Raw genomic sequence first — 25,535 nt, forward strand, 5'->3', positions numbered from 1 at the left:
AATGCTAATTAATACTATAAATAACCAGGATCAAATGAATTATTGAGTAGCCCTAAGCAATCAGACTGAATAAGCACATGAGATAGAGAATACAATTCTCTTGATCCTAGCAGGACAGCGTATTTAAGCCATTGTGACTATGGGATCAATGTACTTTCAGAGGCAGATTTTAAAGGCAGCATGTGAGATGCTTAATACCCTGCAGTTTCAAGTTTTTTAGGGGAAATATTTACAAGCTATGACAAATGTGCATTTTTAATAACCCACAAAAAAAGCCTACATGTATACAATGAACATACATGTATACAATGCACACACACACACACACACACACACACACACACCAACCACAGCAATTATATATTAAATAAGGCTATATAATACAAATTCATCTGTTATGGGTTCTAAAGACCATGGCAAAGAATATGAGGTAGGAGATTGAACAGAATAATTCCATTTAGCGTAAATGAGAAATGTTGGCTGGCAATGATGAGCAGAATTAATTTAACATTAAGAGTCATTCAAGTTGCCATTTTTCTCTTTTTACTCAGTCACTTTACAGTATTAATTGAAGACAACTGGTGTGACCTTCGCAGCATAATTAGACAGATGGAGCAGTTATGTTACTACTGGAGTGGCACATCAAACTGACAATGGTCTGAAGATGAAAAAAAAAGGAAAACACATAATTCAAGTAATATCAATACATGACCTTTATCATTTCTGTGAAAGGTCAATGGAAGCAACAATGGTGTTGTAAAGGTTGGAGGATAAACATCCTACAATAGACAATTCAGTTTAGTGATGTAAAAAATAGCATTCACTGGCCCCTGGGAAAATTGTGTTTAAATGATTAGCTCTACAGAAGAGCAGAATGAGCACAAATTAGGCATTTTACTACTTTTCCCTGCTTGGAAACACCATGAGAAAAACTGAGCTTTTAGTTCTTCATCATCACAAATGTCAACATTTAATGAGGCTGCATGGTCACCTTGTCATGACTTTTATTCCATTAGTAATCATCAGTATGCTTTAGTAAATAGATATATGTTTAATCTTAACCTCAAGCTGGCAGATTCAGGAACAGAATAGTTGTGATCTTGCTGACCCCTGACACACTTCACAAATGAAGTAGAAGTTCATAAAAACAAAAATAACATACAAGAACAATTTCGCCCAACTGTCTTCAGCAACTAAACATTAAACAGCCTATGGTGCAATATCACTGCTGCCTTCTGCATACATAAAAGTGTATTGTTTAACTGTATCAAGCACATATACGAAGCCTACAGTTCTTCTGTGACCCAGGTGCAATATCCTTCATATTAAACTTTATACACACATACATAAATATAGGGTAACCAGGATAACAATACTTTTAAACATTTATTGTTTCATAATATGTTTTTGTTGTGTTTCTTACAGGGCCTAAAACTAACTTTTTGCCACACCTGCCAACTCTTTTTGCAAAAACAGGCAGTTATTACTACTACAATGACTAAACATATTTAAAATGTTTTTAATTTGTCCTTGCTTTACTTTCAAGAAAAAAACAACAACAATGAACTGATTTATTGATTTATTAACTTTTTCAGTTTCTTTGAATAATGAATTATTTCATTTCACTGAATGAAAGCCAGACAATCAAATCAGCCTACTCACTTTTTCACACACATTCCCATTACCCCTCATCCTCAGATGAAACATATTCTTCATCTTGGTGGCTGTCTGTGGTCAGAGCCGTGTGGTCAGAGCCTTGACTGTCGGAGTTGACAAGGCAGGTAAAGACGTGGCCTGTGCAACGCAGTGTTTGTGACACCAGGACTTTTCGTGTTCTTTAACGTTTTCGAGTTTCATTTTTTTTTTGTCACTGCGTCTCAAATCACATACTTGCATTCTATTCTAGACTGTTGCAGTGTACTAACACAAACATGTTTTCAGATTACAGTTGGTGTTTAATTTAAAAAAACCTCTCATGTCGCCTTCAAACCCACCGAAAGGTCTGATTTGTGATTAGCAAATACTTTAGAATGTACGGTCAGAGTTTTCGATTTGAGACGCAGCCCATGACAACAGCTATGATGGTGATGGAAAGTTTTAAGAGATACAACACTTAACAATGCGTTTAACACCACTGTGCATTAAACATTTTATAGTTTGACTTGGAAATCTGGCAGACGGATGTTTTGACTCTGACATCCTGTCTAGCGAATGTCACTTTTAATCGCCAGATGTACATAAAATATGCAGACGAGGGTGTGAATAATGCTGCTCGGAATTGCTGTTGCTTCTGCATGCGCACACAAACTCGTAGCTCAAGTATAAACCACGTTTGAGTTAGGCATGCATTATTTTCCGATAACAACACAACACTCTCCACTAGACTGGTAAGTCAGTGCAAGGAATATTCCTTTTAGTCACTGTTTTGTTACTGAGACAATAAAATGTTCAAACATTACAGTAGTCCTATATTAAAATCTGGAATGTAGGGTGGTCAAGGCTGGGGGTTGCAGAAAATTCCTAATGTCCATTTGAGGTTGTTTGCCCAAAAGGTTTGGCATCCCCTGTCTTAATAAATAAATAATAAATGCACTTGGACCTAAAATCAAATGTAAAAGCATTGGCGCATAAGTCAACATCTTTATCAAGGTTCAAGAGGGAAGGATTTTCTATTAAAAATAACAATCACAGCTTTAATATATTACTGATATGGCAAAAGAGAAGCTCTGTGATAGTTTAAAAGCAACCAGAATGCAGTTTGCACTCATGGCAAGACTTATCCCTTTTTCCACATTTCTACTATCTATAATGCTATACTACAACAGTTCACTTCATATTTTCTCTCCTTTGACATTCTTTAAAATAAGCCATGTGGTTTGTCGTATTGAAATGCTTAGTATCTTTTTTATAGTATTTTAGTAGTATTTTTCAGTATTAGTAATATAGCAATAGTATTTTATTTCTAAGGAAGGCCTGATAAGTCTGGCATAACATGATCAGGCTGTAGAGTTTTACACATTTTATTTTTAATAATAATAATAATAATAATAACCTTTATTTAACCAGGTAAGTCAATTGAGAACCAGTTCTCATTTACAATGATGACCTGGCCTTTTTTAATAGCTGTTGAGTTTTATCACGTTATACATGCTCCCTTTAGGTAACATAATCCGTAAACATAATATTAGCTTCCATTGTTATGCTGATGACACACAGTTATACGTCTCAGCTAGGCCAGATGAGAATAGCCAGTTAAAGAAAGTTGAGGCATGTGCGATAGACATAAGAGACTGGATGCTAAGCAACTTTCTCCTGCTAAACCCAGAAAAAACAGAGGTTCTGGTACTGGGACCACAAGCCGCTAGAAGTAAGTTTAGAGATCACACTGTTACTTTAGATGGTCTCTCTGTTTCAAGTAGTCTAACAGTAAAAGATCTCGGTGTGATTATAGACTCTAATCTCTCATTTGAGGCGCATGTAGATAATGTAAGCAGGTTAGCATTTTTCCACCTCAGAAATATTGCTAAGATTAGAAATATACTTTCGCTAAGTGATGCTGAAAAACTAGTCCATGCATTTATCACGTCCAGATTAGATTACTGTAATGCTTTACTATCTGGATGCTCATCTAGATGCATAAATAAGCTTCAGATAGTTCAGAACGCAGCAGCGAGGGTCCTGACTAGGACTAGGAAGTATGAGCATATCACGCCAGTCTTATCTACATTACACTGGCTCCCAGTAAGATTCCGCATCGATTTTAAAATATTACTCCTAACCTATAAAGCATTAAACGGTCTCGCTCCGCAGTATTTAAGCGATATGTTAGTACCTTACGTTCCGCCGCGCCTACTTCGCTCTAAGGATGCAGGCTGTCTATCAGTACCACGCGTTGCCAAAACCACGGCAGGGGGCAGAGCTTTCTCTTACCAAGCCCCAAAATTATGGAATAGTCTCCCAGTTAATGTACGTGAAGCAGACACGGTCTCAGTGTTTAAGTCGAGGTTGAAGACTTATTTATTTAACCTAGCATTTAGCGACTAGTGTTTTTATCAAAGGAGTAGATCTGGGGGACTCGTGGATGTTGAGTTTTATCTCCACACGGTGACTGTGAGTGTACCTAACCACTTTCCTTCTCCTTCTGCCGAGCTACACTCCTGAGCTGCCGGTGATCCAGACCTCCCCCCCTTCACTCTGGACCTGTCCACCGGCAATGCTTCATACTGCCACGAAAACGCTTCAGCTGTTTTCCATGGACTACACCAACACACATTGTGCTCACACACACGCACACTACAGTGTAAACCCATATGAGGATGGGTTCTCTGTTGAGCCTGGTTCCTCTCAAGGTTTCTTCCTATCACCATCTCAGGGAGTTTTTCCTTGCCACCGTCGCACTGCTTGCTCATCAGAGACGGCACACACACACACTTCACTTTACTTTTGTTTGTGTAAAGCTGCTTTGAGACAATGACCTTTGTAAAAAGCGCTATACAAATAAAAATGAATTGAATTGAATTGAGTTTTAAGCATTATAAAAGTGGTACAAGCTGCATCAGTTTAACGTATTCCAGTATGTACAGATCTATAGACAAGTTTGTGGACACCTGACCAATATGTGGGTCTTCCCCAAACTGTTGCCACTAAATTGGAAGCACACAATTGTATAGGATGTCTATGTATGCTGTAGCATTACAGTTTCCCTTCACTGGAGCTAAGGAGCCCAAACAAGCTCCATCACGACAATGCCCCTGTGCACAAAGCATGCTCCATGAAGACATGGTTTACCAAGGCTGGAGTGGAAGAACTCGAGTGGCCTGCACAGAGCCCTGACCTCAACCCCACTGAACACTTCTGGGATGAACTGGAACAGTGACTGTACCCCAGGCCTCCGCGCCCGATATCAGTGCCTGACCTCACTAATGCTCTTGTGGATGAATGAGCAAATCCCCATAGCCTTTCTCCAAAATCTAGTGGAAAGCCTTCCCAGAAGAGTGGAGGTTATTAAAAGAGCAAAGGGGTCTAAATCTGGAATGGGATTTTCATAAACACATATGGGAGTGATGGTCAGGTGTCTACAAACGCTAGTGTGTATACAAATTATTATGCAGATTATGCACATCCTCAGAAGTCATTTCAAATAAAACATGCCATGGAGCTTTCAAGTTAGATATGTACATGTCGTGTATTTTAAATCCAATGATGGTAAAAAGTTATAAGAACAATAAATATAGTACTAAAGGATGGTTAAAGATGCGGTATTGGCAAAATTTATTTATTTCTACTTATTTCTATGTATATTTCTCCATATGTGTACTTACGTAATGTATTTCTCAAATTTATACTAGAAATGCTATATTTATTGCAAGATTAGCTCTTGCTATAAGAAAAATCTTTTTTACAGTACTATGTATAGCTATACTAATAGTAGTAAATGGCAAATAATTCAGAACTGTTCTCAGGGCAGTCAAATGGTGTGCAATGTTTGCAGCTTCATGCTATTTTACTCTCTGTATAGTCATACTCTTGTCACAGGAAGTGCCCTTGATCTGCCACTAACTTCCTACAGCCCCAGAACACAGAGACTGTTATAACCACATGCCACTCCTGAGCAGTTTGTGCACATTATCAACTTTTCACAATATTCTCCACTCTTTGTGCACTCTGTGTCGCATGATAGAGGGACAAGTACCTCTGGAAGAGTCTGAATCTTATAACCAATTTTCAAGTCATGCAGTGTTCTCTCCTTGGAGAAATGGGATGAACAGGGTTTAGCAATCGGTGGAGGACAGAAGCGAGGGATGCAGATAGAAGTGGATGTGTGAAATCATTACAGCTGTCTAAGTGTTTCTGATTACTAAGAGCTAGCTGTTATTGACACCATCGAAGGCCTATTCCAGATGCCAACAAGGATGTGATTTCTCTCACACTTTGAAAAATGCCTCCAGGGCCAAGAGTGCAAAAGTGATTTCCAGGAATCACTAAGGGGTTCAAAGCTCCTTTTGAAGGCATGTCTATTATGTAGTTTTATATATATATATATATATATATATATATATATATATATATATATATATATTCTGACAGATCTGTCTGCCAATCTTGTACTGGATGAAATGAGTGACACAATTTTTTTTTTTTTTTTTACTCGTCACACTTTATGTTGGTAGCTTTGTTCTTCCATAGCCAATTGATGTCTAAGGGAGATTCTGCACCGAATGTGGGAAGTAGTAACACTGCTAGCTGAGCCAAGAGCAAACAGAAAGCAGTGAAGCTATTAAACTGAGGCATGCTAAGGATTTCCGTGCATACATCAACCCACTGGGCTTAATTGTGCTAGGAGTTGTGATAGCTGGTCCTTACCTTAAAGCAGACACATTTGTTTAGCTATGCATTTTTTTATTGGTAGTACACTGCTGAAATTGAGAAATATTACTTCTTGGCATCAAAATTAAAAGATTCAACTTTTTTCCCCTCACAGAGTGGCAGCAGACAAGCCTTATTAATACAGTGAGCTCCCACTGCCAATCTTAACAGAGTTAATCCATGAGTCACAAACTTGATGTATTTTTCCACCCACTTCAGAGAAACTGCTTTCAAACTCTCAGAGAAACTAAAGAGTGAGGTTTGAACCATCAGATTATAACATAAAGATGTGTAAATTTAATTTAAAAAAAAATTAATATGAACTGAAATATCATACTGTAAAAATGGAAGACTGGTTTGTATTATAACCTTTGATTTAACCCATACCTCTGTGATTCATCAGGAACGTTTGACCACACCATGCACTACTACTATAAGCCTTGAGTTCTTGTTCCGAAAAAAACTGCGACTAGAAATACTGATATAGCTTATCCTAAATAGCATTTTTCAACACAATGTGTGACAATTCTTTCACAGGAGGCAGATAAAAAAATGAGAGGTGTGTGAAAAATGAAAGTGTACTGCAGAGTAAGAAACTCCCACTGTGGCCAAGCTCGTTTGATCTCCCAGAATTTAAAAGCAGACAGATGACTGAAGAAATGAAGAGCCAAAACCAGCATAGGTAAAGCCTTGTTATAATAAAGGAGTGCATTAAAGGGCACTTTCCCCTAAGGGGCTTTTGTTGTGCTTTTTTAAGACTGTTTCAAGTAAGGTACAATTCAAGCAAACAGACTTTAACTTGACTTCAATCAGTCCAGTTTTTATGAGGGTACATGGAATAAGTTGTATTACATTTGCAAATGTTTCCAAACAGTAAATTAGGAAAAACAGCATATCCTCAGATCATCTAGACCCCAGTTAAGACTTTTATCAATATCAATCCAAGATGTGTGCAGACCACAGATGAATTATGTATAATATATAATTACAATAATAGCTTTAACAAGAGCTCAAGCCCTTCAAGGAACCTTTTCACAATAAAAATCCAATGGATTATTTCAAAGCAAAGCCAATATATCACACAACATTAAACTGGGAATGTTTGAGAAGCTTTGAAGTATCTTCAGGTTGAGATTGTTACTGACTGTGCATTTGACCTGTATGGCAAAACAGCAGGTTTCATAAAGATCCAGTTTTATGCGGGCAGCAGACATTCCTCAGCATTGTACACTTTGAGTTTCTGAAGTGGTGAAGAATCTCCAAGCCTTTCAAGCGAATCAACTGAGCTAGCAAAGCCCATCCATGTCAGAGATGGAGTTTACAATCTGAATATGGATCCACCGAGCTCCAGAAGGAAAAGGTCAAAGCATAACAGTCTTGTTCAGTCCAGTTTTTAGTGCTAGCCAAAATCTCCACGCAGCTAAGAGCACTCCAAATCTTGAGACAGCTGCACACAAAGCTACAAACCCCAAGGTCACAAATTCAACAATGCTTTCCACTCCCTTTACTGGTCATGCCAAGAAGCTAATTATTCCTTAGGCTTCTCTTCCAATGCATGACTAAATGTCAGAGATCTTTAATATCACTTAAATATCTGCTGGCTATGCATTCCCATCAGAGCTTTCTCCCTCCCTGGGAACACAGAGGGCAGGAAAAGAGACCCACACTGGACTCCAGAGACCTCCCTTAATAGTCTTTCACATTCACAGGATCTGATAAGACCCAGTAGCCGAGAGGAGTTTAAATAGTGATCGTTCCGGCGGATGAAGAGGGGAATAAGACATATAAGCCAAAGTAAATAGTTATTATGGATCTCCAAAGGATAGAAGCGTGCAAGGAATTCACTAGGACCAGTGTCGTTATGAGCGACGAAAGCCAGTCTTTCTCTAGGAAAGGTTTGATGAAGGTTTTACGTTTCTGCTTAAGACCGTGTGTACTATCATTTAGTGTAGGTCAAAAGTAGTCTATTACATGCTTACTTGACAAGAAAATGACCAGAAATGACAAGAAGAAGAAAACATCTAAGAGAATGACTCTATTCAGTACTCATAGGCACCCTTTTGTATCTCTATTTTTGATATGCAAAAGAAAACAGCAAAGCCTATGAGTTAACTCAATTCAAGCATCAGAATCTGTACATTGTGCAAGCCCTCTTCTGGATAACATAAGGACCTACAAAGCAGAGCAAGAGAGTGAGGGGAAAAAGCAGCAGAGTCAATGGAGCATTTCAGGGAGTGCAATAAAAAAAAGTTTGTGTGTTCCGGCATCTCTCCAAAGCAAAGCAGCCAAACCCTGTATCAAAACAGCACTGTGGATCACAACCCCAGCTCCGTCTGCAGCACAGCCAGCTCAAACAAGCTCATTTTCCTCCTATCCCACCCCCTGCAGGATTCCAGTCAAGCTTCACACACATTACACTACATGAACGTCTAAAAATTCACCAAATTCAGCCACAATGTCATACATAAAAACCTATGCCAGCAAGAACCAGGCCAAACAACATGGAACATTGCAAGCCCCCCTTTAGTTTTTAATGTCCAATTTTAACCTCTCGAACCAGTGAACTCAACCAAAAACCATAAAACAGTGCATTTAACCACAGGACTCTCACCAGAAATGTCAAAGCCACTGCATATTCAGAAGAATGTGGGTGTGCATTTGAGCAAAATAGAAAAAAAATTGCCAAAAAAACAGAAACTTTGTAAGTTTCCAGAATCCACGTGCTACAATGATCTCTCCATAGGTTCAAGTTCAACTCCATGTTAGTAAACAAGATAATCCCAACAGCGAATCAGCACAGGGGAGTACAGTCAGCCTCCAACACTCCATTTACAGACATTTTTCAAGTTTCAGAATCATGAGAGTTGCAATCTGACTGGCTTGCTGCACTTCTGAGCATGTACAACTTTTGAACACAGTTCAGCAGTTTAGAGCAACATATACACTGATCAGCTATAACATTAAAACCACTGAGAGGTGAAGAGAATAACATTATCTCGTTACAATGGCACCTGTCAAGGGGTGGTCTTGTGGGGTGTTCCCAGGATGCAGTTGTTGGTACCTACCAAAAGTGGTCCAAGGAAGGACACCGGTGAACTAGTGACAGAGTCATGGGAAATCTTGGGTCCTGGCATTCATGTGGATGTTACTCTGACACTTACCACCTACCTAAACATTGTTGCAGACCAAGTACACCGCTTCATTGCAACGGTATTCCCTAATGGCAGTGGCCTTTTTCAGCAAGATAATGCACCCTGCTACACTGCAAAAATTGTTCAGGAATGGTTTGAGGAACATGACAAAGAGTTAAAGGTGTTGACTTGGCCTCCAAATTTCCCAGCTCTCAATCCGATCGAGCATCTGTGGGATGTGCTGGACAAACAAGTCCAATCCAAGGAGGCCCCACCTCGCAACTTGCAGGACTTAAACGATCTGTTGCTAACATCTTGGTGCCTCGACAGGTCAAAGCTGTTTTGGCAGCACAGGAGGGACCTACACAATATTAGGCAGGTGATTTTAATGTTATGGCTGATTGGTGTAGTCTCTGGACTGAAAAAAGTTCATGGGATCCCATTTTCCATTTGAAGCTGTTAGTGGTGAGCAAACAAGATCAGCAAAAAGGCTACAGAACAGGGTCTGTGGTAGGTCAATCAGACTGCCTCTATCTGCAGGAGTAGGTGGTTCTTGGCCATGTTTATTGACTAACCGTAGCAGACTCTCTAGCGGATTCTGGAGGATGATGCCTCTAACTGGGTAAAATAAATCAAGAATGGTTCTTGTTCACATACTTCCTTTGGTCCAATGCCCCTGTAGGGTACAGCTCATCTGGTGAACTTCTTTCTACTCATGATAGACAGCAAACATTTTTCGGTGCAAGTTCTTCACCCCTTAAACTCACAGGACCTACAGACTTACATTCCTCACTCTTGTTATTACAAAGTGCTCCTATTAGGTTTTATTTTTTACTTTTAGTCCAAAATACTTCCTAGTAGTTTCAGAATAATATTCATTAAGATGAATAACTCAATAAGGAGAGGGTTTAATAGGGATTAAGGAGCTAAACTCATTTCTTCTCTAAATGGCATGCATTTCTATCCAAACAAGACATCAAATTAGCTGGTCACTGAATAGTCAGTAGTTTTCAAGTCAGTCTGATCTACCAGACATGCAATGGACCACATGTTTTTCATTAGAGGGGGTAAATCAACTGACTGAATTGGAGTTAACTTGCCAGACTTCATGCTAGTTTGAATTTTTTTTTTTTATTAAATTAAAAATAGAAACTAATAATAAAGTACTTATAATGTCTTCCAAATTTGTTAAATTTTAGGTATTTTGTAAAACAGGTTCTTGATGGAATAAATTCTGTTTCATTTCATCTATGAAACCATAAAGTATTTTTGATAATCTCTCAATTAAAAAAATAAACAAACAAAATGCAGCAACCTCTTACCAGAATGTTTCCTTATAAGGCAATGACATATATGAATAGGCCAAACTATATTACAATGTAATTCACAGCCATGCTGAAAGTGTGTGGATGTGTAGTTTATCCAGCTCCAGGTTGCATCTTAAATAGAAAAACAAGCATGTCAACTGTGCGAGTAAAATCACAGAATATAGAAGTGACCCAAGAAGCATGGCTAACAAATGTCCATGACTCATCTGAGAATGAATTTCTGCGGTCAAATATTCACACCATTAGAAAAATCAGTATTCTGATGCTGCATTGCTAAAAACCACTCAAAGCCAGAGCACATATTTCTGAGACCACATCCTTCTCTAGATTAATAAAAACCCACATTTCACCTTTTAATTTACTCTTACTATCATGAGTATTGCGAGCACTTGACCATAGCTGAGATCCAATATTTTAATCCTTTACAAGTAGTGAGGTCTCTCTTGAGACAGAATTTTCCAACGGACGACAAGTCTGATGGAGGACAAACAACTTTGCGGACAGCATTAACAGCAGTGTTTTCCCTGTTGAATCCCCTCATTAGACTCTATCTCTGTAAAAGCAATAAGTCTTTTGGTAAGAAGCCAAGGGAGCACTTGTTAAGAAATGATCTGGGTTATTACATTACCTGTTTGCTTAGCAGATCCTCTCATTTTAGGAGATTCAACAAGCCTTCACACATTAATACATCTGGAAAGAGAGTTATTACTTGTAGCCAGTGCAACATCACTGATGAGTAAATCTCAGTGATAATCCAAACAGAGAAAAAAAAGGAAACTAATTTTGAAGCTACTTCTCAGATAATGGAAACCTGCCAGCTGAGCAAGATTTATTTTCTCTCATTCAGAGTTGATATTTTATTTGACAGAATAACGTTTTATAATTATAACACGAATAGTTATCCTCTGGGGTTTATGCAATTATCTTTGTATGTTAAATATTACTACGTCTAGCAAACATCCTATTTCTGTAATGGATCATTCTTCAACAATAAGCCATGAACATAAATTTTGTCAATTAATTAACTTAATGTATATATTATGGTCTTGGTCCTTGTGTGTCAGTTGCAGATGGACTACACCCTCTGAGAATCAATCATGATGTGTTTTTTCATGTCAGTGAGTAAACACTTTGGTTCACTGTGTCCTGCGTAGAAGCACAGATAGAATACGTCTGTGGTTTTCACTTCTGAACAACTTTTTTGGCTGTAGTGTGACTACCCAAAGTTAAAAGACTCAAAAGCATATGTAAACTACCTGTCAACATTTCCAGCCTGTTCCTTCCTAATTCTTCCATATCACATGGCATCAAACACTCTTGAACACTAAAGGCTATGAGATACCAGTCAGGTATAGTAATCCTTATCAAATCTGGTCTTTTACTGCATTGAGGAATCAATCATCATGATAAAAAAAGAAAACTTTAAATTAAGGCAATCTTCAAAATACTTCCTGCTTTACTGAATGTGAAACATTAATAAAAGCATAAGAAACAATTACTGAGCAATCCCTTTTCCAAATTCCATTAGGTATGTAGATGGCATGCAGTCAGAAGAAATAATTTACACTGAACAGAATCACATATTACATTCTCTGCCACCACATACTGTATTCATTTAACATCTCGGACTACACACAATTTCATCATGCATTCTTTATGTCCATGTAGTTCTAGAGGCTAAAAAACTGTCAAGAGCAGAGATACCTGAATTCTGAGCAAGTCCTGAAATCACCTCCATGAGCTCCAATCTCAATGTAAGTTGACAGCACTCATCCCCAGCTTTGATGAAAACACCCTCAAGCTGGGTAAGAAGTGTGGGCAGAAACAGACAGCAAAGACACACAGACAGAGATGAATGCTGCTTTCCTCATGAGAACGAAACTGTCAGAAGGGAGAAAGAGTAGGAAGCATAAAGCATACTAGGGATGAGTATTCCACTCTCCAAACTCATACACGGATTAGCACCTGAAGACCTCTTGTCATTTTGAAAGTGAAGGCCAAAAACTCCCTGAATTCACGCGCAGTTCTAGCAGGATTCAGAGCGAAGCTTCATCTGAGGCCTGTCTTTTTCATTTTTGATGAATACACAGTGAGAAGAGGGATTCCTGATACTGCTGGACACTTGGTTCTCAAACTTACATTTTCTTCTTTTGTGGTGAGACATGCAGAAAAGTAAAAGAAAAAAATATCTCCTGAATGCCACAGACTAGTATCTGGCTTTCTCCAACAGGACAGCGTCTAAAACTTAAGCATGAACAAGCAGGGCCATGCATGTGAAGTGTTACAGAGATAAACCATGTCAACCATGAGGAGAATATATTTATACCAAATACTGGCCATTCACAAAAATGTCATTTTCAGTAGCAGTTTTAAGAGACTCCTACCCTGCTGCTTCAGTCTTCTTATTATTTTTGTCCAGACTGTCAAGATCCAATCTACAAAGCAATTTTGTAAACAATAAATCTTTCCCATTCAAAACGGATGTGATTCAGGCGTGTGCAATGGATATTCTTTTGTGAGAAGACTGGTTTCAAAAGAGCAGATGACTTTCAGAATGCAGCAGTATAAAGAGGTGTTTTGCTTTCGACACATGGGGTGCCAATAAAGAATATTCTGCTCTATTTAGTTACAGATTGCACTGAAAGACACCTCATCTGAGGACAATGTGCAAAGAACCAGGGCATTTTAGCTCCCACCATATTGCAGAATTGGGACAAAGCTCTCCAAAATGCCCTCATGTGGGAAACTGCACCTGGAAATATATTCATTTATCATTACTGAAAGGAACGGCTTTTACACCTCAACCTGTGGTGAAACTGCCTGAAAGCCAGGGACTGCTTCCTTACAGCACATCAGTGAAAGATCATTTGACAGGGTCAAGCCCTTGATGTATATGGGTATTATCTCTGGTGTAAACTATTGTATAAAACAGACATTAATATAAAGGTTGTGTTTCACAGAGCTGTGTGTGGTATGGGAAGCAAAGGAGAGACAGAGAAGGAGAGGGAGAGGGAGATTACACATTGCAATTAGTCTTAGCAAGGCCATGACTAAAGCATCAAGACAGAGAAGTCTTCTGCACAGTAAACTAGGTGTTTTTAAAGAGCTAAACAGTCGGTGAATATTATTTTGCCACATTAGCAGTGCATTCATATTTCTAAAACAGACTTTGCAATCGTGGAGTTGTGCCCTGTGGTATGTATGGGAGGTATAGCACTAAATCCACAATCCATTTATTACAGGACAAAAAAACATAAAAACTTCTGAACACTAAATAATTTATATTTATTGAGGTTTTATAGTCAAGTGCTCTTTAAGCAATAAATAAAAAAAAAAGATTATATACCACACTGGGCAGAAGTCTTAGGCTCAGCAATGATATTTTCTAAAATAATGAAATAAGAAAAATAGCAATGTATGAAAATAATTACTGTATTAATAAGTAAACAGTAAAACAGTCAATAACTATTACATTTAAAAATGGCATCAATTCTCTTAGGTACACTGTTGCACAGTTGCAGGCTTCTTGAGGAACTTGCCATGGATCTCCTGTCTCTTCAGGTAAAATCCCAGACAACCTTGATAATGTTTTTATCAGAAACATGGTACATTACATAACTACATGATTCCGTGCTCTCTGGGAGAAAAATGCTACTGCAAGGCACTTTCAGACGAACGTTTTGGATGGTGCTGTGCCCTTCTCCACTGTGCAGATTAATTTCATGGCTGCAAGTGCATACATTTACACAGAATTCCAGGCTGTGTCCCAAACTGCAAAATGCACTCTAAGTAGTATACCTGACTACTAATGACAGCAATGGTGTAGAGACATACTGTTTAGTACAGTAGTATGCTCAGTATGCATTTGCCAAGTACTACAGAAGTATTATGAGAATAATATAACTATTTCATACAAATAAAGTAAAAAAGTGAAACTTCTCAGCAAGAGTTTGTGTTTTAGTTAGCATCAGCCGGTTAGTTACTGTGCATCGGCAACCTGTTGCAGTGTAACTGTGCTCATTTTGCAGTATCATAAACAGCATATAACATGCAGAATGAATAATTCACATAACATTAGCTAGCTAGTTACAATCCAAGCTCTGCTTGAAGGGAAGAGAGTTGCTCTGCTGGAATCTCACAGTGCGCTGCATGAACTGGACCGCAGGCTGAATGTAGGAGTTTTCCCAGGGCATGAAGGTTAAAGGAAGGTACAGTAGCCCGCTAACTCTAGCTAGCTAATTGAAATCTAGTGTAGTGAACAAAACTACTACAACTGGTATTTCTGATTTTTTTTGTTTTGTTTTGTTTTCTGTGCATTTTGTTTGAAATCCAAAAACATGGAGAAACTTGACATCACCTCACGTTAGTCAAAGCTGGCTGTCATGAGTCCTCTGGCTGAAGTTGTGTTGTAATGGCATTTGATGTAACTGAGCCGACACCATGCTGACCAGGAATTACTACTACAAGATTATCAGGGCAACTCACTGCAGCTCAGGAACATCATATTACAGAGGATTATTTCCCTCCTGATTCAGGCAACATGCACTGAACCTTTAATATGACTCATTACTTAAGGAAATACAAAACTTTCCCTGTAACACAAATCAGTATGCATGTATGTGTATATGATCAGCAGTAGTGAAAGCCTTTTTTTCCCCGAGAACATGGCTATATACAGTCAGCACCAGAACTACTGGCACATTTCATAAAAGTGAGCAAAACTGAATATAGAGAATTTAAATCAAATTCAATGAATGATATTTTCCTGCAAAACACTGCTTGTTTGTTTTTGTTTGTTTGTTCATTTTTGGCTCACTTGCATTTAATATTTGGTGAAACTTTCCTTGAAAATATGATACTCAACATATACGGTCTTAAGAGTGGATATATTTGTATTTTTTATGTTTTATATTTATTTATACCAAACATGCCAATTGTGTGCACAAGCAAAAAGTTTCATTTTGGTGTCATCTGAGCATAACACACAATTTCAGGCTCAATTTCAGTGATGCTTGATGAAATTTAGATCCTGTTAAATGCCCTCAGGAAGAGCATCTGTCATACAATCAACACCAACTGCTTGTTGTTACAGAGGTAGCATCTAATAGCGGATTTTGAAATTACACCTAAACAACCTCAAGAATCAATTAAACTGCACAATTCTGAAGTTCCTTGGGGTCTTCTTTGTTTGTGTGTAATGTTTGTTGCATATAATTCTTTTTGCCCCTTTCCCAAACGTTGCCAATATTTCTGAAGTTATCTGTCAGCTTCCTGGCTAGATCAAACTGACAGGCTAAAATTAAAAAAGAGTAAAACAGAAATTTTAGTAAAAATATTAGAAGATACATTACATTACCTATATTATGTAGATAGGTAAAGAGAGAGCAAACTTCAAGGCTTTCAAAAAAAAAAAAAAAGCCATCTGCATTACATGTGCACTCGGTGTGAGAGTTGTGAAGGTGAAATCTTGGTAAAGCTGAACAAACTCTAACTCATACACATCCAGACACCTTCAGCAGGGGTCGAGTCAGCAGCGCAGGTTTATGTGCTGTGCATATGGAAGCAAGGCTAAGAGCAGCGTGTCACTGACGTCCCTCCTGTGAGGTAATCTCTCCATCGCATTCTCACACAGACACAAAGGCCCCATGTAAAACACACACACACACACACACTTTGGCAGGCTGCAATCTGACACACGCCACCAAGCCACATTATCAACCAGATTCACTGAAACCTTTGAAGGCTTGTGGTCACAATATACAGATGGGAGACTGTATACTGTAAAAATCAATTAGTGGCACACTAAGGCCTACCATATCTGCAATTCAGAACTCCTCCCTTTCCATTTTCTCAGCCCAAGCTACATCCCATGAGGCCCGAGATAACCAAGTCAGAGATCCAGCCTCTCTCAAAGCCCTGAAAACAAATGCTATAAAGTAATCACTAAAGATCCAATAAACGTCTGAGACAGCTGAGGCTGGGAAAACGCTGTGCTCTGCGACATGAGACAGCAATGCGATGTGGGCCGAGCATGCCTCAAAAAAAATTCAGTCAGAGTCATAAAAGAACAGGAAAATAAATTTGAACCAATAGTATCTGCAGCGCACTGTAAATTCAATATCGTGTTAACACTCAAAACAGCTGTGATAAACTCCAGGAGGGAGATTGCCAAACCGATATATCAATACAATAAAGGAGGATTAATAAAATCGAGGCTGTTTTCTCCTCAGAAAACTACCCTCTTATTTTTTGAAAAAGCATCTTTAATACTAAGAAAAAAAAAGAAAGGGTGAAATGTTTTCCAGGATTCCCATTACTCTACTACCTGCTTGGAGATCTGATCTGCACTTCTAAATGTAAAAGTAGTGACCCAAACACTGATGTATCAAATTAAACTAAAATTAGTCCAGCAGACATCAAGTGCACCAATGCACTATGGATGCGACGTCTGAACTCTCATTAACTTGTTTTACTGCCTGAACAAGTTTAACATCAATGATATCATTTGTATATCTTGTCAGGTGATTATTTCATGGATAATGCAGACTAACAAACCTGATTATTTTCCATTAACAATACGTCCTGGAGTGTTATACCACATTAATTTTCCAACAATTAGAAATTTTAAGTTAAAGAATGATACACCACCTATTTTATCTGTTTGCAGTTTCTTTTAATTAGAACATCTGTGTTTATTTTTAATATTTATAAACCTTTACCAGCCTCTCATTTTTTTCTGAAAAAAATTCAGCTTGATGCAGACTAAAGCAGACTTCCCCATGTCAGAAACTGCCTTACCTCTGTCTGTTACAAAGCACTAAATAAACAGCTTGTCACAGAAAACTTCACCGGATCAACAGTTACATCTCTTACGTGACGTGTCTGCCATACAAGTCCCTGTGCAAGCTGTAACTGCAGAAATGAAAACTTATTGGAATAATGCATTAATGTAAACCTGAATTAGTAATTTTCCCTGAAGCAGACACCACTAACAGAGCCAAGCTGTTAGAGCAAATTAATCAACACCATCTGATGAATTAGATTCAAGAATTCAACAGAACCAACTTTGACAATTCAACCATATTACTCATATACAGCAATTTTTTGAATATGTTATTGACATGATGGAGGGTCTTTGGGAGATGGCAATTTTTTAAGAAATACTGTGAACTTCAATATAACAAATTTTCTTAATAATATTTTGGTATATAAATTACTGAGGAAAATCAAGAGCTCAAATGGAGTGACTTTTCTGGTGTATGAAACAGAAATCACACAGATGACTGAAATAGCAATTAAGAATAAACCATGAGTGAGTGAAGTGAGTTTGTGTCTGTGCTCATAGCTTTATTTTTCCATGGTAAGGGTGATATTTGCCCCTTGCATTCATCTGTTTATTAACTCAGATGTCAGGAGAACCATAACAATGGCCTTAATAATATTTTACAGAAGTCTGTGGTTATCATCTGCTCTTGGCCTCAATTTCAGCCATAAGGCATACAGGCCGGCACAGCACAGGTGTTAAGCCTTACCAAGCACACGCTGAAGCTCTAAATAGGTAATCTGTCTTCTTCAGAAACACATGGTCCCAGGCATAATCTCAATCGTCCACCTGTGATTTAAAGTGATGGCACTTAAAGATGTCTGAGAGAAACACCTGCTTCTGCTCAACACATGAAATCAGATCAACCTGTGTTTCCACGTCCTAGCAACTCTCCAGTACACACCTCTACATATCAGCTGTGTCTGTGATTGTTTTTCCTATCCTGTCTTAGCCAACTGAACTTACACATTTTTACTGAACAGCCTATAGGACCCCCGGCTCTCTGAGTGAGCATGTATGAACAGAGTCCCAGAAGTAATAAGAAGTCATACTGAAGAGCTCATATTTAATCAGCAAACACTGATTAGCAATTTATGAGCAGAACATAACATTTAGACACAAAACTAAACTTCAGTGGATTTACAGCACCTTCCATAACAGAGCAGGATACCTTCAGACATAACTCCACAATTATTTGTGTGTATCAGCAATTTCTTGCTCAGTGGTGTCTCAGAAAAGTCTGGGGTAAAATCCTGGCTATTCTAGAAAATCATATGTGTTTTTGGTGTGTTCTCTTTTGCTCTACAGGTTTTGGTCAACAGAACCGTCTTCATACTAACTGATAACACACTCGTCTTGCACACACATCTCGCAGCTCTGCCTACAGAGAGTATACACTATCATTAAGAGTAGAAGTCTTACCCCTTGTAACACCGCCAGCTCCTTTAACAGCTCTTTTATAGATTATATAGGATTGTGTGCTTGGATTGTGCTGTGTCTCACTTCTAAGTAACTTTGAATAAACCAAACTAATAATTAAAACTAATAAATATAGGAACATGTAAAACTACTTCACTACACAATAGGCAAATATGAAAAAACAAGAACTAAAAAGGGCGCAAAAGGGCAGTATAATACTAGATAAGTAAATAAAGTTTTTAAAAAAGGAAAAAAAAAAAAAACAGCATAAACTTCTGTATATGTCTGCTGATTAATTCCAAGCTGTCGCCAAATCAATCCTCTCAAACCATCTGTCTTTTAATCTTTCTGACCCCTTAATTTTGTCAGGGAGAAAAGTTATGTGCTTTGTATGTAATTAAAAATGTATCAAAAGACCAAGAACATCAAGACAATTAGCACCAATCACAGATGATGTGCCTTTTTTGCCCCTCTTAGATCTTGCCTGTTTGTGGGACACTTAAACATAAAAGCCAGAGATTCACTTTTGGAGGGGGAGAGATCATATCCACCAAAGACACATGAGAAGTTCAGCATTACACTGCTCGTATCCAACACTGAATAAAGAGAGGTGAGAAAGCAGCACTAAAGATAATCCAAAGGTTCTCAAAGAACATAGAGCACTCACAGGGAACAAACAGCGTTTTTTAAAAATCCATTTCAAAGAATTCAAAGAGTTTAGTTTTCCATGTGGTGAGGGCTTTGAAGAGGGCTAAGGCTAAAAGAGCTCTCTGCTCTCTATGAGGCTACATAATAAAAGCACCTAAAAACGGTGAGCTCAGTGATGCTCAACAGCCGGGGCTAAACTCTCTTCACCAAAGATCCATGCTGAAAATGACCCTATCTAAAAAGCATTACATGAACGCCGGGCAGAAGTGAATAATGCAGCTCACTTTGGTGTGATCTACAAGGTATGAGCTCTTTATCTGGTTTTGACCACATAAGAATTTGAATCATTTTCAGAAAGTTACAGTACAATGGGATCAATTATGTTATATTAGCACCTGTTGAATGAAATGGTTTTGTGGGGGTTATGATATCAAAGTAAATCTGTTCAACAGCTTAACATTCAAACACATGTAAACAACTACATAACTAGATGAATGATAAATCCAGACAGCCATAGGAAAATCAGAGTAGTATTACGATACTTGAAGACATTTCTTTGAGACATCTTTGAGACATTTCTCAGTATGCATCATGATATATATATAGGTTTGGGAACAAACCCCCAGTTCTGCCAGCAGCGTTGCATTTTAAAGAACCTGTGAAAAACTGGGGACTAGGGGACACAGTTAACCAGATTTATTTGTTTGAAAAAGTTACAGAGATTCAACTGTGAGTCATTCACACGTGAGCCCCATATATGTATACATACATAAACCCACTTGCCAGTTTATTAGGTACACCTACATTGGCTCTGCATTCACTGACCATGTTAAGAGCTTCAGCTTTGTAGCTGTATAATTATTAATTGTAGGACATCTGTGGGCCTACCCCCTCCACCCTACCTATCAGTGGAAAAGGAACCAGCACAGCAGCACTGCTTGTGAGAGATTATTATATGTGGTGGATCACTCCCAGCACAGCAGTGACACGAAAATGATGTGGTGTGTGTGTGTTGTGCTGGTTCAGGTGTGAGGCACAGACATTGCCATGTTGCTCAGGTATCTAAACTCTGTTTATTCTTAGAGGCTACTTCATTACACACATCTACCTTCTTGGTTACACACATCTACCTTCTTGGTTACACACATCTACCTTCTTGGTGTGCAGTTAAACACTATAGCTCTTGAACATCTTTTTTCCATGCACAGTGTGATGATCATCCTCTAGCCATTTGTTAATGTCAGTTTATGACCACAGCACAACTGCTGGCTAGATATTGTGCGTTTGGTTGTTTCTCAGCCCAGCTTTGGAACATAAGTCTATTTAAATAAAATAAAAAAAATAAAAAAAACAGCAACACCTCTGCCACATATATAAAGTATACATAGTCAGAACATAGGTTTTCCTGAGACTGCATTGTCTGGATCACAATGTCTTGTCTGGAAAAGGCACAAATATTCAGCATAAGCCCCAAAAACTCTCATACCTCAATTCTCCATTACCTACCTACACTTATAAATAATTAATACTTGAACAACTGTCAAAAATGTCATGATTTAACATGTTTCATGCGGGCAGCCAGTGTGTGCAGTCACAGCTTGTTTTATATTTCCAGTACATCAGTAAATCCTGTTGATTAGTGCTGGTTTCATTTTTGACCATTTGACAACGGTGCTTGTGTGAATTACATACCTATCGTTGATGCTCCAATTGAGGCAGAGGTTGAGGGAGCTGAGGTTCCGGCAATTTCTCACCACCTCCATCACCGTCTCGTTGTTCAGCTCAGAGATGTGCCGGAGATCCAGACTACTCAGGTTCCGCAGCTACAGAGGATATAACATAGAACACATACTAAGATTAATGATTTTCTATCTTGCGCACACACACACACACACACACACACAGAGCAACCGTTATTTTCCATTCACTATTGGAAAATAAAACGAGTGAAAAGATCTACAGTAGGCAAACTGTACCATTAAAGTATATTAGGCCAACTGTGCTGTAAATTAGCTTCATAAAACCAACATATAAGTTTAATATGTTTTGTTATTCTGGGCTCATTTATTTTACTTTCCATGAAACAAAAGGCATTTTACAAGTACCACACTAGATAATTGCAATATCTAGTCCAGACAACACAAGCACCAGCATGGCCTGCACAATTCCCCTGGAAGTCATGAATTTCATCAAAGCAAACATTTGGAATAATGAACAGACTAATGTGTTCAGAGAAAAAGTCAGTTTAGTAAAGGGGGGAAAAAATCTCATTCATAAGCCTACACAGTTACACTGATGATCTGGGACAAATAACCAGAGTCCTATGAAACCTGTTTAATGACTGGAACTTAATGGTTCATTAACACTTAACAGCTTGGAGAAGAAGCCCAGGACCTTAAGAGTTAAAACAAGAGAATTCTTCTGCTTAATAACAGATAGGCCTCACTTGCTTTCACAAATATCCCACCCTGCAATCAGGGCTAAAGTAGAATTCCAATTAATTCTGAGGGCTAATTATAGCCAGGTTCAGGTAAAACACCCTACTCTACAGTCCATGGATTTCTTGTGTTGACTAATAAACACAAAGCATGTGCTTTTACAGAACATGGTGAAAAAACACAGACCTTCTCTCATACAAGATTACTGTTTACTTACAGCAAGGTGTTTCACACAGAACTTTTATAGATGGGATTCTGATAACTATATCTTTTTCTTAGAAAAGCTCATTGTGTCGTGATGTTTAAATGTAAATGTTTGCTTTCCAGCTGGAAAGTGTATACGCGGAAGTGAGGAGAACTGATTAAACTGCAGCCTTCAAAATCCTGAAAGTTGTGGCCAAAACATATCACATGCATCTTTTCACCTGCTACGCACATACCAATGCTGATAAAGATATTTTAAACCAATTAAGCAACCTTTGATTTGAGACAGGCACCATATAAACTGAAATGATTACTGTTCATTCATTCAGTCTTCTTCTGTAACAGTTTTATCCTGGCCAAGGTCACTGGGCACGAGACAGGAATACACTCTGAGTGGGACACCATAGCAGGACAACACACACACACTACTTCACCATTAAAAGCTATTTAGAATAGCTATTCCACCAACTGATATATTTTTGGGCGGTGGGAGGAAACGGGAGAACCTGGAGGAAACCCATACAGACACAGCTACCCGCTGTACTACCGTACTGTCTACTACTCTTGTTCCTGTTCTTCTCTTATCATTATTCTTATTCTTACTATTATTATTACTTTTAACACAGCATGAATGCATCAGTTTAAGTATGATTGCACCTATATTATATCTTTTATCACACAATACACAGTAAAATGCTGTCATTTAAGACTTCACTAAATATTATAAAGATGCCATAGCTGCAATGGTTTTGTTTGCTACATTAGTATATATATTACAACCAGTAAAACAGGCTAGTGTAAAATTTATATGTAGGACCATGTTATCTGTTACATATCACTAAAGATGTTCAGCTTCATTTGGCTGTAATATTGTTTAATAAGCCTTTGGTTTCTTTTACTGAGCACGAAACCCAGCAAATATCTGTATTAAGCTCCACTTTCTCCTTTCCTGAATTCATTACACTGCAATCAATAGCTCCACTTCACAGGAGAAGATTAATCATCTCCCCATCCTTAGATAATCACCCTTTCCGTTTCTCACTCTATGCCTCCATCTGCTTCACTCGCAGGCATCCTCACTGTGCTCTCTCTTGTTTTGCCACATCATTCCATTCAACACATGTAGGACGACTGAAATAAGGCAACAGAAAGATGTGTCATACTGATTCTTCTCTTAAAATAGGAAAGTGGCGGGCAAAAACAAAAGCAACAACAACAGCTGAATATGTATTTGCATGACAATACTTAATAAAGATGCTTAAACTGTCCCGCAAGCTAACTGACTCGCTTTATGGAATCTTTATGCACATGTAAAATGATGTATACCTGCGCTGCTTTCACCAAGGTTTTATTTATCCATCTAATTGCTCAAGTGCAACACTGTTAAATTAATACTGCTGGACGCTTTGAATGTTGGAAAAACAAAGCAGATTTATGAAAAGCAAATGAATCTTGTGCTTGGCGTGATCACATATTAGCACTCCAGTTCCTCTGTAGTGTTTAGTAGAACATAGGGAAGAAAGTGGTGTGGTGCAGCAAGGAGCAGAAAGAAGAACCTCTAATGACAGCAGCCATTCTACCGTTTGACCTGAATTAGAGTAGAGGCACAAACAGAAGCTTGGCTACTGACTGTTAAAATCAATTTCTATATGAAGCCTTCATTTTCCAGAAAGGGTAAAACAGTAGGAAGACTAAGAGTACAACCCATTAGCACAATTTTGGTACATCATTATTTTTCCTTTTCATTTCCAAAGAGGACGACATTAACTGCCATTAGCACCAGGACAGCAATTGAAGGACTGTGGGTTTTTTTTTTTTGTTTTTTTTAGAATATTTTTTATCAAAAATATTTCAAGTCAGTATATTCTTATCTATACCAGAAGGTTTTGAATATACCTGTATAAATAATTTCACTAACTGATTAACTAGGCAGGCAGATACACACATATACAGACATATGTACAAAAAAGTATGAGCAAATTTTAAAATGCAAGTAGCAATTTAAAGTGGAAGTGATGTTATCAGGTATCAAATGTCTTGACAGAGCTACAGATACAGTCATTATTTTTAATCTGAGACTCACAACATAACATCAGCTCTGTACTAGGTATGTTATATATAGAATAAAAAGAATAAAGCACAGTTATACGCTGCTGTTATTAGAAAATAAACCACATGTTGGTGTGATGCAGAACCAAAGTTAACTATTTTTCTAGAACAGCATGTATTTTATTCCTCTTATACCACAGTGATTAAAAAATGTATTAATTAAACAAGGACATGTCATATTTATCAGTTATAGCAGCTACAAACAATCGCTCCCTCACCAGCCTCTCTTGAAGTTAGTTAAAAAAAACTAATTTAAAAATGGTCATACTGAGAAACTGGAAAATCCTCCTGTCCTGTGACATACTGACTGTTACAAAGCACTGACACATGAGACTGCTTCCACACTTTTTAAACAAACATCTCCTTACAAACCACTTCATATCAACAAATATGCATTTTTCTTGCTAAATAAGGGTTGTTGTTTTTCATTTCTACAGCATGTTGTTAATCCGTTATTATTAGTCCTGCAAGTCCCTGTGTATGAGCTGTTACTATAGAAACGATAATGTATTAAAACTACTGCATTAATACAAACCTGTGACTTGAATTATAGCTGGAACTTGTGTCAGAGCTGCTGTTATAGAAAATTAATCAACACCTTCTAACTATGTATGTTGTAGTGAGGATGGCACTGTGGCCTACTGTAAACGTATTCAAACACAAAACACAGTAAACAGGGGAAAAAAACCAAAATGGTACATTTTTTATATAATCCTTTTACAAATCAGTTGTCTAAAGTCCCTTGAAAATACTGTGAAATGTTTCCACACAGCTGCTGTTTTTCACTGTTGATCTGCTCAAACTGTATGAACTCATCTGAGCTTCTGACCAGTGCAGAAGACCAAACAAACAAGCAGCGTTTTTAAGTACTATCCTATTATCTTTATCATTAAAATTATTTGTAAAGTGGTAGATCTTTATTTAAATGTGTTTTTCTGTTTTGCACTTTTTGACCAATTTCAACCAAAGATTTTCAGTGCATCCCTAATAAGTGCAGTTAACTGATGTTAACTGTATATTTATTTAATGTTAGTTAAATCAAACATATTGATAGATTTTATTTCATATT

The 25,535-nt window shown here is 37.9% G+C and overlaps 1 protein-coding gene across 3 annotated transcripts in view; it reads right to left on the reverse strand.

Annotated features, from left to right (window-relative positions):
- The window catches only part of fbxl17 (F-box and leucine-rich repeat protein 17), a 222,970-nt gene that overhangs the window by 117,354 nt on the left and 80,081 nt on the right, over positions 1-25,535 (reverse strand). For all 3 annotated transcript variants that reach the window (XM_026916757.3, XM_026916766.3, XM_026916783.3), the window contains exon 7: positions 21,408-21,538. In XM_026916757.3, coding sequence (XP_026772558.1) covers positions 21,408-21,538 — 131 coding nt within the window. The remainder of the gene's footprint in view (positions 1-21,407; positions 21,539-25,535) is intronic.

This window comes from Pangasianodon hypophthalmus, chromosome 8 (genome assembly GCF_027358585.1).
Source record: "Pangasianodon hypophthalmus isolate fPanHyp1 chromosome 8, fPanHyp1.pri, whole genome shotgun sequence".
Classification (NCBI taxonomy): domain Eukaryota; kingdom Metazoa; phylum Chordata; class Actinopteri; order Siluriformes; family Pangasiidae; genus Pangasianodon; species Pangasianodon hypophthalmus.